Source organism: Beta vulgaris, chromosome 7 (genome assembly GCF_026745355.1).
Source record: "Beta vulgaris subsp. vulgaris cultivar EL10 chromosome 7, EL10.2, whole genome shotgun sequence".
In the NCBI taxonomy this organism is placed as follows: Eukaryota; Viridiplantae; Streptophyta; class Magnoliopsida; order Caryophyllales; family Amaranthaceae; genus Beta; species Beta vulgaris.
The window spans coordinates 12,926,668-12,941,358 of NC_079208.1; the positions used below are offsets into that span (position 1 = coordinate 12,926,668).

The following is a 14,691-nucleotide window of genomic DNA, read 5'->3' on the forward strand; positions in this document are numbered from 1 at the left end:
GTTCACAAACCAATTTAGTATGAGCTCATTTTGGGTTTGTTGAAACAATTTAGCACGAGTGATTGTGTAGGAGTCAATTTTGCCACACCTACCAGGCTACCATCAGAGTTAAAAACCCTTTCATCATCTTACCCTCCTGATCTAAAAATGCAGCTAAACTTGCACAGATGAAATTCAGTAATACAGGGATAACAAAGTGCAAAATTTGCAGATCTTCCCATGTCCGAACACCAAGAACTAATCAAAATCACAGGAAAACCACTGTAAAGATAGACTATCTCTACATAAATCTTCTATATATTATATATACATATGTTCGTATCCATAGATCAGCAATAACTAGAATTAAGATTAGCATTTGAGAAAGAACATAAAAAGTGACATTAGTAAAACGCTTCTACTCCTACCTGTACAAAAACAAATCCTAAAACTGACTAGATCATAATATATGTACCTGCTATGTACAAAGTTTAGTTTTGTCAACAATGGTCATTCTCTATCTTTCTCCTGCTGCGTATCTTGTCATCAGCTACTCTTTCAACCATTATGTCATCCTTGCTTCCTTATTATGTACAGCATGACTTCTAGTCTAACCTTCTAATTACAAATCCACGAGTTTAAGCACACCTGTCTTGTTCAGACTATGACAGATGAAATGAACCTTGCCCTTCTGTTATCGCATATAAGAGCTTCTCTTTCATTTTCTCCTGCATAAACTTTCAGGCTGTAACATCGAAAATGGCGGAGAAACAAAAGCAGAAACAAACTATTAGATAACAATCTATATCATGACATTATCTATCACCTTTGACGAATATGGGGGTAGCTTCAGATAATTAGCACATGTCATCACACTCGGCAAGTCTGAATCAGGACAGTTGCTTGAATGCTGCATAAGCCATGAACAAGTCAGAAAAAAACAATCACGGATTCAAGACGCCTAAAATTACCAGTAAGGAATTTACTATTCAATCTCAAATTAATTAACAATTCCATGCAACGTTTCTTGATTTCTCGTACACATTTCAATTTCTGAAAGCATGCAATTATCAAGGAGAGGAGAAAATATAACTATTTGCTTCTAAAATGTGATCATTCAAGTTCAACGATTGATATGATATGTACCATGGCAATTTCACAACTTTCTCCGAAAAAAAAGCAACTAGTATTCCTATTTCATAAGCAAAAATGCACGTTTACGAGACCTTGCGCACGATTGTTAGCTTTGGTTTAAGAGCAGCCAAACCGCCAGGAGCTAGCCGGGGAGCACCAGTCACAAACTGGAGAAAAGCGCGCCTTTGCTCATAGGTGAAATCAGTGATAACCTCCAAGAACTGAAATCCAGAACGTGAGGAGTCAGTTCATTATTACATAAAAGAAAAGCATTCGGCTCATATACATAATTTAGACAAGAGCTTGAAAGTGGGGGGACATTGATGATTGGAGGACTTCCAGCAGTATATCCATGATCAAACTTGATATGATCAAACAGGTCACCCGACTGTCAAAAGCACCATAAAAGTTCCTTTAGTAAGTAACAAAAAGTTTTCACCAGCTTAAATGAGATAGATGAACAAGTAATCAATGCACATACAAGCCAAGAATCGCGTTCTCCGCAGAGCAATCGCTCAAGCTCCTCCTCAGTAAAAATTTGAAGATGTTTATCCGATATTACCTGAAAAGAGTTCATATTAAAAAGTATAAAATATAAATGACAATTCATATCTATAGAGAAGTAAGCATGACCGATTCAAAAGGTCGATCCCGTTTCACACAAACTCTTCATTTGGTCTTTTTTAATTCAGATATAAATTGATGAGGAAGGACGAAACAACTACTATTTTCCCCTAACAGAGTTTCCTGGCATATTGGGACTCTGGATATAGCAACCAGAACCCAAATAATAGCTCAATACAACACACCAAATGTTGAGTCAGAGGAGGCAAGTTTGCCAAGCCTATAAACAACCACTAATAGGACTCTGCCTACACTCCTACAAATGAAGGAGATAAGTGGACTCCCATAATCCAGATAAGGAACGGGGAACTGCCTACGCTCCTACAAATGAAGGAGATAAGTGGACTCCCATACTCCAGGTAAGGAAGGGGGAGCTTCAACCACTGAGGTCTGAGGATTTCTGGAACCAGTGTCATGTCACATATTTAGAAGTCATAGAATTCTCTTTAAGACCACTGAGTTTTCACAATTGAAACTACAACAGTCCAACCCATAGTAAAAGGTTGCAACTGTAAAGGCAAAGAGCAAATAACATTTGTTATAAAGAGAGGTATAAACTGCAATAAACAAAAAACTCCTAACTCCTTAGAGCTTAGAATGAAAGCAACACAAATCCTAACCTGATTCAATCCTGATTTAAAAGCTTCCACTTGTCTATATACTCCAGTTTGTAATGTAGCATCCAAAAATAAAGAAATATACTCCTCCAAGTTATTGATATTGACCTAAAAAAATTGGAAGTAGTCGTTAAGTCTGATACCCTCGGGACTTGATACCTAAGGTTTGAAACAATAATTTATAAGAAAAAAAGAAGGCCAAACCATCACATCATCCATCCCAGAGGAAAGGACATAATCAGGATAACCAGGGAGCGTAAAATCAAGGCATAAGTCTTCAATCTTCGTACTCCGGAACCTCGAACTATCAGCACGCACAACAGTTTGCTCACCAGCAAATTCGTCGTGTTTTTGTCTGCTGGCGAGAGCCTTAAACTCCAGCAAAAATCTTCCGAGCTCGGGATCAAATAATTGAACATCACACAGAGAGAGTTCCTAGGATAACAAAAATAATGTTATGGATAGATCAAGCACATATAACTAACCAAATCCAGCCTTGTTCCTCCCAGGTTAGGTCCTTTTTAAAAAAAAGAATAGGATAAAAAAGGGAGGGGACTGGAAGGAGGAACTGGAAAATGGAAAAGCCAGTGTGTTTTACAAGCTGAAGATCAGTGGTATTACCTTCCCCAGAACAAGTTTATAAAATGCTTTGGAAAAAGGAATATCCAAAACTCTTCCATCCTGAAGAGCCTTGCCTACAAATTGCCCTAGGAGGACAAACTTCTTAATAACATCAGAAAACTCTACCCCGTTTATGTTGCTTGATGCCGGTGACCAAGGGCGAGGAAAAAGTCCTGAAATGGTAACCAAAAATCTGGAACCGGAACCCTGCTGGCTACAACTGTTAGTAGGTGACATATAATCACCTCTCCACATACCCAACCCAGCCTTTTGGAACTCGTGACCCACTAATGTGTAAAATTCCAGTGTGGGACCAAGACCTGTACCAACTTCTTCACTGTATTCCACCTCAATAACTACCTTCTTATGTGCATAGGTGTCCATCATTTGAGCAGCTGAATCTAAAATACGTTCTCGACAAACCATGAACTTCTTACGAGGTGGACTACCAGCAGAAGCTCTCCTATCTCTAGATGAATTTGCATCACTTTGAGATGACATACTACTAGGTAAGATGTGCACTCTACCAAATGCTGCCAACTGAAAGAACTTGCATCTTGTCTCAAAGCTAAATAAGAAAGGACATGTGGCAATCAACTGATTCCACCACAATGGCATGGCACCAACATGTACAGCTGAAGGATCCCGCATCTGCTGTTCTAATTTCTCTGTCAATCTGCTGCTCACAAACTCATTCTGTGACAGTGTAGGAAGTGCCACATTCAACAGATCCAAATTGTCTAATCTACCTTCAGCAAAAGCATTCATTCTTTCATGAGAAACCAAATGATACGAAACCCTGTTCATCATTTCCAAACTTCTGAGGAGCAATAAAATATCACTTGAAGTACTTGACAAGTTCGACTTAGGACCAAATCCATGAGCAAATATGCTGGAGAAAAGTGGCATAACCTGCTGGCGTAGAAAAACTTTATCTGTTACGCAATTGTCATAGATGTCCCTACCCTCCTTATTACTGCTCGTCTCGTTTCCTGCTACTCTCCTATATGTTACAGTGTAGGTAGAACTCCACAATTTGGAACCATTTAATCGTCTTTGAAGGATTTCTTGGTATAAGGTAGACGAATATTCTAACTGCTCACCATCAAGGTAAAGTGCCAACTTTGATGGAATTTCAACATTGTTGAAGGATGCTCTAGAATGGCTCTTCTTACTAATTTCATTGTCACCGCCGGCACCTAGGGAAGTGCTGCTAGTTTCTGCAAACATTAAAAGAAAGAGAGAATCTTGATATGGTTTTTCAAGAAAATAATATAAGACGGGCAATTTTTGCAGGCATACTTTCACCATCTATACAGTTGAACCAGTCCAGAAACTCATATCCACTAGCAGGAAAATAGCTATATATGCAACACAAGAGAGGGGGTGGGGAGAAGGGAGAGAATGCGACGTATCAGATACCATATCAGTTCATCTTCTCAATTCTCAAACTTGACATAATCATACAGCTATAGTTTCTTCGTCTCAGATGTTTTGCATATCAGCTATCATCTATCAGGGAAAAAAAACATGGCATGTTGTGCCTACTCACCTATCAGGTTTTCAGTTGCATCTGATGCCTGCATTTCCTCTGCTGGACATCTCTGAAACAACAAATTAAGAGTTAGAAGGGAATCACAGTGCCATTACAGAACAAAAAAGCTTCAGGACAGTCTCTCTTTCAGAAGCCATGTAATGTTCATATCTAAATAGTTTCTAGAGTACAGATCACTATATGCATGAGGGTCTTTGCTTTATTTTTCCTTTTTTCTATTGTAAGAGAGGAGGAGGGAATCAAGAGTAGATAATTTAGAGAAACACAACTCAGCAACAGCCAGAACCGAACTACTGAATCTAGGAATCAGATCAACTCACAGATTCAACTTCACTTGTTGCTTCTGCTCCAACAACTGTCGTCCCTCCCAAATCAGATATGTCCATTGCTGAGCTATGTGATCTATCATCTCCATCTTCCTGCAGGTAGTATATCCTAATACGATGAGCACTTCGCTGAAAGAATAAGAACTTATATTGTTGCCACATGACTTTTCCATTTAACTTGCTAAGCAAGTGTGATGTGAGAAATCCCCTGGTTCAAGAGTGGTAACGTAAGGAAGGACCAAACGATGAGTGCGGACAAGGTGTGAAAACTCGATGCTCGGCAGAGTGCAGGAACAATTTAAAAAATCCATGACGCATCGGAATAGGTTCTAATTCATGTTTATCTTTCTAAGAAACCATAATCCAGTCTCCTTGCTGTCAAAGTCTTGATCAATTTCCCTTTCTCTAGCTATTATAATATTTCTTTTACTGACTAATCACGACCTATGAAGCTCCAAAAACATTTTCTGTTAGTGGTAAAGTCACTATGCTTACCCTACAAAATCTAAATATTTACTCGACGACAATTGCAGATCAGTTAGGGAGTGTGCTTGTTTTGACAAGGACAAAAGATACTTTGGCACAAATGTGTTCCAGCAAAATTAAACTAAATCTTAATTAGTTAGCGTCTCTCAGATTCAGCAATAATAAAAACCTTTCAGCGTAAGCTTTTGTTTTATAAAAAACAATATACTTTCTTTTGGTTACTTAACTTTGTACATTTTCTGAAAAATGAAAAATGTTTTCCGCAGTTAAGTAGTTCCAGTTGAGATTTCCTCTTTCAGTATTTCCCACTCTCCATACCTGCTGCTAATGCTTTTGAGTACACTAAACTCCTGGTTATCAACAAAACTTAGGTTACCCTGGTCTACTATGACTCCAAATTGATACTTTACTGGATTGTGCAAAACTAACATCATTTGTAGATATGTTTGGAGAAGGATGGCATTTTGCAGATATTCTCATAATGAACTCACCTTGCAAGCCAAATCCCTAACTGTAATCATTTCCGAACTTTAAAAAAATCTTATTCATTAATTTCATTTATCAAAATTAAGAAAAAACAATTAAAGGAAAGAAATATGTTTCTTCATTCTTCCATTATCTAAACGGAAAGGATGGATCTTCATTTGATGTCGGTAAATATAGTTTCAGATGAGGTAGCTGATATTAGACAACTACATACCGTGATCAGGCGATAAGATGTCAAAGAAAAGGGAGATCTGCAAATCTAGATTAACATGTTATGAGAACCACTCAGATGAATTTTCTGGAACCTGGTATAGTATGAGTGAGGAACTTGCAGGTACAACTGCTTGTATTTTCAACTATATATATACAAATCCTTAGATGTGAAAACCCTTTGTTGGAGTGATATGGAGTATATCTTTAGCTAAAAATTAGAGCCGTTTACAGCTCCTCAACAGAGAAAGCATACGGCTCAAGGAGGCATAGCACATTTTTTTCAGAATCAGACCACCTTAAGCTCGGATGAAATTTAGCTTCAAATTTTAAAGCTCGTAGTCTGATTCTTGCGTCTTTATGAGCTATATACAAACTTGGAGAATTCAGAAAGTTATCACCTCATTTTCATGACACAACAGCTCAACTATTTTGACATTGTTTGATATTTTGGAAAAATAAAACGGGTAAAACAAAATAGAGAGATGTTTTTTTTTTTTTTGGTGAACAACCAAGGTATCCACCGCTGATAGCAGTGACTAATCCCCTCGCCCCGGGTGCTCCACTTAAGGGTAAAGGGCTGGCCAAGAATCTCTTTCCATTCCCAAAGGTTGAGGATCGAACCCCCGACCAATTGGTTAAGGGACAAAGTGAACAACCACTATGCCAAGACCACTTGGTTAACAAAATAGAGAGATGTTATGTGCAGTAATATTCTCTCTTTTTAAATCCTTGGTGGATATCGAGAAGAATATAAGGACATATAGGAAAGGATATCCCACAACGATTACAGAGCAGCGACTGGTCAGAAGAGAGTATGTTTTATTTTAATCTAAATTGTGGTAAAAAATGAGAAACTAAGACTTAGTTAAAGCAAGAGGCTAACCTGCAGATCAGGCAAAACAGTGCATGTGCTCCCTGATCCCAGATGTTCAGCACTTTTGTCTGGAAGGGATGCAGCAACGAGAGGAACTTGAATAGATTTAGTTTTCTCTTCAAGGGTAGCCTGAATACTAGCTTCTGAGGACTCCATCTTTGCTTGGCCTACTTTGGACCGCAAGTGCTGTTCAATTTCCTGTACAGGGCAAAAAGGCTCAACACTCACAGCATTCTTTGAGTACTCACCCAAGCACAACTCTTCTTCTCCCCTCACAAAGCGAACTTTGAGACATGGATATGCAGTGTAACGTCCACCAGGAACAGTTGCATAAGAACCTCTTTGCCTGGTCGGAAAGCCTGCTATAACAGGCAATGTTTCCACAGTCAATAGGGCACTGTGTAATTTTCTCACTAGCAGTAATAAAGGCAAGTCTTGTGAGGCTGGATCAGGGGAAGACAAAGATATTTTTGCAAAGGCCTCCAATCTCTTTTGTACACCATAAGCATGACTTAGGTCATTATGAATATAGGAGCTGCTTAAAAACTGACCATTAGATAGGTAGTTTAATAATGCCTTTATGATACCACTTTCTATGAGCTCAAATGTTGAGACAGGTACACTTCCACCGACTTGAAGTATGACTTTATCCAAAATAGAGCAGAGTCTCTCTTCACTGTTTGCACTTGCTTCAGTGTCTGGGGATGTGTTTAGAAGATCATTTATTGCTATCGAGGCATTCCTAAGGTCCTGAAGCAAATCGGTCACCATGCTTTGAGAACTATGTGGTTCTATAACGAAGTACTTCATCTTCATATGCTCGGCAAGGCTATGAACAGAATCTTTTTTAGCCTTGCATGATTTAGAATCTAAAGTGGAGTCCGAGTGCCCGGTATGATAGGTATAGCACAAGCACCCCATAACCTCCCTCCCAGCAATCTTTTTACTTTGGTTACTGTTGATCATGGGAAAAGTTGGCTGTGAACAACTATCTGGCATGAGAAGGTTATCAATTGCAAAGAGAACGCCTTCTTTGATGAAAGAAGGCATTAAGATATTAGAAAGCTTTTCCAGGACCGTCTCAGTGATCTGTAGAGCTAATAGCAGAATATGATGATCTTTTCCACCGAAGATTCCTGCCAAAAAGCTGCAATGCAGTTCATAGCCAATGTTTTAATTTTGAAAAATGTAACAGAAAGTTTCTTCCGAGTAATGGCTTAGAGTTCTCTCACCTCGCAATGTTAATACCCTCAAACAATTTCTGAAGAGTCTCCGGATTGCTGAAATAAACTAATCTATTGATAACTGAAAGGCATCCATAGCAGACATATAAATTTGCACCAGAGCTAACCACCTGCAACAGGGAGAATGTTAAAAAACATATTTAAGATAGCACAGGAGTGAGGAGAGGAGGAATAAAATGGCACGCAATATGCCAACAGATAAATAGGCCAACCTGCACCAAAGTAGGAAGAATATCCAACCCAAACTCCTGCAGTATATGAGGCTGATCTAACAAAATTCTTTCCGTGCTTGACAAGATTTCTTCCTTCTTATCTCTGGATACTTCAGGAAGCAGCTCATGTAGCAACTTCAGTATTTCATGCACCTAAGCACAAAAGTTGCAAGCTTAAATTTTTTTCATCCAGCAAATATATAATTGTCAGCTCGAGATGATAGACAAGTACCCAGCATCAAGTTGACATGATTGTTACTCACTACCCTCAACCTATTCTTATCACGATATATATGAAATTACGAATATCATGAAAAAAGTGTATGGACTATGAAATACTATTGTGTTCATGATTTAAAACTGTCCTTTCAAATACCCAAGAAAGAATGCAAACAAATGTACTTCATAATTTTAGTTGATACAATTTGAAAACATAACTACATCAGTAAGAGTTCCTCAACGATTCACACCGTAACCATTTTCACTGTTGTATCATCAACTTTTAATTAAAATTACATGACCACATCAGCAACACAAATGAAATTCTCATGAGACCATTGAGTTACATATTCAAGCATAAAAGCCTGACTCTGAAATCAACAATCCCTAGGCAAAAAGGAAAGTCCACAAACCTGAGTGCAATTGTTGTCCACTATGCGAGGGGAAGGTGTTCCATGAGAAACATCAGAATTTGACAAAATATCCTTCATAATTCTGCCAATGCTCAGCTCGAAAAGACTTCTAACAGCATCAGCTGATCCAGATGCAATTTTGGCAACTAGTCCAACTAGACCCTGTATCAAAATATGACAAAAGAGACATGACCACTGTTATCTTCTAAGGCGAACATAATTTGGCTAACATTTGCTGTAGAGCTCCTCCAAAATGGATCATAGCTTACAGTGTATGTAGATTGGCTTAAAGTGATTCGACTGTTAATGTCTATGAGATGCGTGGCTCGATTAATAAGCCCATGACCATAAAGCTCAGACAATTTCCCAGGAGAACCCTTCACGCAGTCTGCTACTTTGATCAAGCAAGTGGCTACAAGCTCCACGAGCTGAAGAGTACATATTAAACCCAATAAGAGAGGAGGAAAAAAAAAAGGAAAAGCAAGTCAGTTGCAACTTGCAACTCACTCTGTAACAAATCCCTGGAAGTATCTAATCCCACCAAAAGAGAAAGGGGTAGAGAACAAACAAGAAAAAAGTACACATCACAAACCTGCTGATCCTCATATTGCAAAAGATCACACAATCTGGGAACTGCCTCCATGACAGATGAAGGACATTCAGATGGTAGCGCCTTACATATATTGACAACAGTTCGAAGTGCAGTTCTCTAATACCAATAGAAAATAAATGGAGAACTTAAAATTATGAAAAGATGATGAAAGGCATACTATAAAATGTGATCACTTCTTCCAATCAAGTCATAGTAGCTAACCTGTACAGTAGTAGAAAAGAAATCTATATAACCTAAAACAGCAATTAACGCTCCAGATTGCAGGCATACAAGTGGCTGATCACGAGATATTTTCTCCAATGCTTGTAAACACTACATGAAACAAATGGCGTAATCAACCAATACATGTATTAATGAACATATGACAAAAGATTTTAAAAAAACACCTAGTTAAGGTTCCAGGGTCTCAGTAGGATCTAATTAGCACAAAAGAGACATACTTGTTCAGCTACATCAAGATACTCAATGACAATCAATCTCTGACACAAAGCAGGAACTGCATCATGCCTTACAAGTGAACTCGGCGACCGTGGTAAAACATCACATAAATAAGTTAAAGCCCTGATAGCCAAAAGCATAATATCTGGATTGTCCTCATGCTTTGCCAACTTAACAAGAGCAGAAGCAAATCGATCAGTTAGCAAGCTCGATATTGAATCTTCAGTAGAAAATGAAAGAAGTTCACACAGTTCAGTCAAAGATGCTAATTGTCCAGAAGGTTCAGCATCATTACTCAAACTACACATTATTCCATCATATTTTGTGCTGTCATTATGTGATCGACTACGTTGAATCTCGCGAAGACTGTCAAATCGATGATCATCATCATTATCATCATCCATATCATCAGAATCACAAGACCCATATGGAGAATCCCTCTCGCCATCACCCTCTGAATGTCCAGAGGCCGAAGCTGATGAAGATGAAGTCTCCCTATCACCTTCACGCATCTCGAAAGCTCTAGTAGTCGAATCAACAAGTGTTTCAGGGCTCACAGTAGATGAACTTGGTCTAGACTCCAAAGAACTACATGCCCGCTTATCTGCAGGCAATTCTTCAGGGATTTCTGATCGCTTTTGGCCCCTACTTTCCGTTATACTATCCCCCATTAACTTATCTATAATCCACCCTGTATGAAAACATGTAATATCAATCAAACCATCAAAATATAAACACCATATTCAATCCAAAACAGATATATATAAATATATAAATATAAATATAAATTGCAATTAAGATGAACATCTAGAAAGAGACTAAAGCATATTCTAACTCACTAATACCCAAACATTCATCACCAAAGAATAAAGTTTTTTTTCAGTATATCGTGATCTTTGGACCCAGAAAATTGGCAAATTCAAGTTCAATAATTTAATAGCAATGATCATCACACAACACTGATAAATATTTCTAAAAAAACAATAATTATCAATAATAAAGGAAATTAGATTCAGTTTAGTAAGTTTCGGACTTGCATTCAACACAATAAACAGATTGCAAAATTGCTTCAATCAATTAAAAAAAAGGGGAATTTTTTTTTATCATAAATTAGACATTAATTTAATACATACTTTAAAAGGGTGCCCACCAAATTAAACAAAAAAAAAAATGCTAAGAACTCATAATCAAAACATACAATGAAAAAACAGAGGGCGTGAAGATGAAGATAAGATCGTCAAACAAAATTTTGACTTACTGAATTAAATTTTTTGATGGGTATTCTCCATATACAATAATCTTCGAGAGAATCCAAAACCCAAAAACTCTTAGCCAAATTGCAACCAAAAAGTGTATGATTTTTGGGTATAAATTGCACTTGGGTTTTTATTTTGACACCGCTTTATAATGTGGGTTTTATATTTTTGTCCTTCTTTATTAAATTTTTATGGTAAAAAACAGAGTTGTTTTGATAATGATCAAAGTTTTCGAAACATTATAAGATTATAACTAATAAAGATTTTGTCCCGATTTAAACGATTTTAGTTTATGAAGGTTTCTTTTAATTCCCTAGTATATTAAGGGTTATTATATAATGGGAAGGTAGTCCATAGGAGTTATTGTATAACCTCGCAATCACATGGATGTTCTTGATATAAGGTGGGCCCTATTAGTGTTGTTTTGATGTCTACAACTACAAGATTCGATCCTAGTTCTTCGATTTTAGCCTTTTAGTACCACCCTCATAAAGTTTAACCTATTGTATTGTTCAGTGTTTGTGAGATAAAGCAACGTGAACAAGTTTTTTACGAGTATTGAGAGTTTTGCGAGAAAGCATAAATTGAATTGAAATTCAACCGGCCAATCCAACCTTCTCATTTCTCATGTTTGTAAATTACCCTTGTCTTTGATTCGACATCGTGCCGGTTTTTTATGAGATAAAGCAACATGAACAAGTTTTCTATGAGTATTGAGAGTTTTGCGAGAAAGCATAAATTGAATTGAAACTCAACCGGCCAACCCAACCTTCTCATCTCTCATGTTTGCAATTTACCATTATCTTTGATTCGACATTGTGCCGGTTTTTTATGTGTTTTATAATATGTTTAGTAAGGAAAAATTATTTTAATAAGTTATTACAAATTTTGAAATGAAAAAGCTAGTCTTTAGGTGCAACGGATGTACTCATGAAAAGTAGACTTAGCAAAATGGTTGGTTTAGTTGTGGGTCAGGTAAATTTAGGTTTGTGTTAATTCTAATTACGAGTGGACAACTCTTTAACCGTGACCTATAATGTCAGTTGTGGTCAGTCAGCAAGTCAAGGATACTTTTAATATTTGAAATTTAGGCAATTTTTGTGTGTATTCTTTTCAATGAAAAGTCTATTAAAATTGCATAATGTCATAATCCATTACAAATGCACAAGTTTTGCAATAACCATAGTTAAATTTTCTTAAAATGAGTTTTTTGATCACCAAACTGTTAAAATTATTAAAAGATGAGTAAATGATACTAACATCAATTGCAAAAACTAACATAATAATCCACGCTCGTTAAACATTAAGGGCTAAATATAATTTTATTTTGCCTTATTTGAGATTTACAAGATATTTTTGGGTAAATTGTTGAAATTTGCTAAACAAAAATTTGGACACTCCATCGGACTTGTCGATTTCGAGTGCGCTCAACTTTGACCCATTTTTTACGGTCAGTTGTGGTTCGGATAAAAAATTGTCAAGTCTAGCTGGGGGTAATTTTTATAAATTACGCCTTAATTTTGCAAGACAACTAATGTCATTTGTTTCATAGAAAATTTGTTTCAATTTTGATTGTGCCTTATGTTTTTATTAGGATTGCTAAATGCAACGACTACTTGTAGTATGAAATGTCCCAAGTTATATGGTGGGAATTACGTTCATAATTTACCATATCACTCTACCTTATGTTGTCCCATATTATTTTCGTGTATTACATTTTAGTAATACAAAACAACAACGATTTTTTCACCAAATACCCCCGAGATTTCAAAAAATTCAAATACCACCTAACTTCTAAACCTAACCATAACCCCCCTCCCCCACCCTCCTATCACCCATGCAGCCCCCCCTACACACCAGCAGGTCCCCCCCCCCCCGGTATCCCCTATTATGAACCCAACCCCCACCCCCCATCGCGAGCCCGTCCCCACCCCTCGTCGCGAGCCCAAAACCCCACCCCTTCCCCTACCCCCTGTTGCGAGCCCAACCCCCCTCGCGAGCCCGAAACCCCAACCCTCCCCTACCCCCTGTCGCAAGCCCAACCTCCCACCCCTCGTCACGATCCCAGAACCCCACCCTCCCCCTACCGTCGCGAGCAGCTTGTTCGAGTTACTCAACGAGACCTTGTTCGCAAATTCACCAGGAGATCTCGAAAATGGAAGGAGGTGGTGTTGTGACTAGAGCAGGAGTGGTGGGAGGGTGGGGGAGGGGTGACTAGGGTTAGGTTTAGGGTTTAGGGTTAGAATTAAAGGTTAATTAGAGTTTAAAGCAGAAAATTAGGGTTAATGACTATCGACGGTTAACGTCGTTAGTCATTAAGAGCATTTGGGTATATTTACATAAAACTGAGGGGTACCTGGTGAATTTTGAAAATATAGAGGGTACCAAGTGAATTTTTTGAAAACTAGGAGGTACTTGGTGAAAAAAACCGAATAACAATTGTCCTTATGTTTTAAGTTAAGCCATTTGTTACAACTTTGATCGAAGCTTTTTTTTTGTTTATAGATCACTCATTATATTGATTTTTTTGGCCCTAATACAAAACTCGCATCTATACAAATATATTAAAAGGCGTGTGTGACAATGTATATACGCCACGTGACACCTCTATTACTCTATTAGAATTGTCCAATGTGTACATAAGTCATGTCAATTAACAAAAGTAAAATTAGCTTGCAACAAGATTTGAACCCGTGACCTCTTGCTATTATACAAGATATAATTATCTCAACCAACTTTTAATCATGCTTTAAGTGTTCACATTATTATATTTGTATATTTTAAATGTTGAGTTTTCCTTAATATATTTTAATGGGAATGGAAAAAATGATATCAAATTTGGAAAACAATACCAATTCGGAGCAAATCCCGGTCCCAAATATTAGTTTATATTTGATAGTATGAGACATAGGGCATGTTCTCTTCAGCATAAAAGAGCTGAACTAAACTGAACTGGATTGAACTGAACTGAACTGGATTGAACTGAACTGAAATGAATAATGATATGTGAGAGTAAAAGTATTGTCCAGAGCTGAACTAAACTGAACTGAAACTGAACATAACTGAATTGAACTGAATTGAACTTAACTGAACTGAAAATAGGTTGGGGAGAACAGGCCATAATGATATGTTGACATTTTTAAAAAGTTACTTTAAAAGAAATTCCCACATGTTTTTTTTTTTGTATCTTTTGCAACATTTTAAAAGATCATCACATTGAACATCTTACCATAGCTTTTTATTTCTAAAACTAAGTTTTGTTTCCAAGAAACTCCTAGAACGACATGGAGTTCAATCTTCCTGGAGCAACACAATCTATTACAAAGTCGATTGTCCAATTTCTGAAGGGGAGTTTTATATACAGCAAATAAAAAGGCTAAA

At 37.3% G+C, this 14,691-nt stretch overlaps 1 protein-coding gene across 3 annotated transcripts; it reads right to left on the bottom strand.

Annotated features, from left to right (window-relative positions):
- Positions 1–281: 281 nt before the first annotated feature.
- Positions 282–11,584, bottom strand: LOC104884305 (E3 ubiquitin-protein ligase UPL4). 3 transcript variants are annotated; one of them, XM_048633709.2, is made up of 19 exons: positions 11,313–11,584; positions 10,057–10,745; positions 9,818–9,928; positions 9,596–9,712; positions 9,273–9,431; positions 9,004–9,165; positions 8,372–8,524; positions 8,148–8,269; positions 6,925–8,062; positions 4,851–4,985; positions 4,528–4,579; positions 2,976–4,195; positions 2,559–2,789; positions 2,358–2,462; positions 1,595–1,675; positions 1,433–1,501; positions 1,206–1,334; positions 806–889; positions 282–707 (listed from the first exon to the last, which is right to left on the bottom strand). In XM_048633709.2, exons 2-19 carry the CDS (start codon positions 10,723–10,725, stop codon positions 642–644), a joined length of 4,803 nt encoding a protein of 1,600 aa, XP_048489666.1. In that variant the 5' UTR covers positions 10,726–10,745; positions 11,313–11,584; the 3' UTR covers positions 282–641. The 3 variants fall into 3 exon arrangements, with proteins under 3 accessions (XP_048489666.1, XP_010667232.1, XP_010667233.1); XM_010668930.4 differs by having other exon boundaries at positions 4,851–4,949; positions 11,313–11,583; XM_010668931.4 differs by lacking the exon at positions 4,851–4,985 and having other exon boundaries at positions 11,313–11,583.
- Between the last annotated feature and the right edge of the window lie 3,107 nt (positions 11,585–14,691).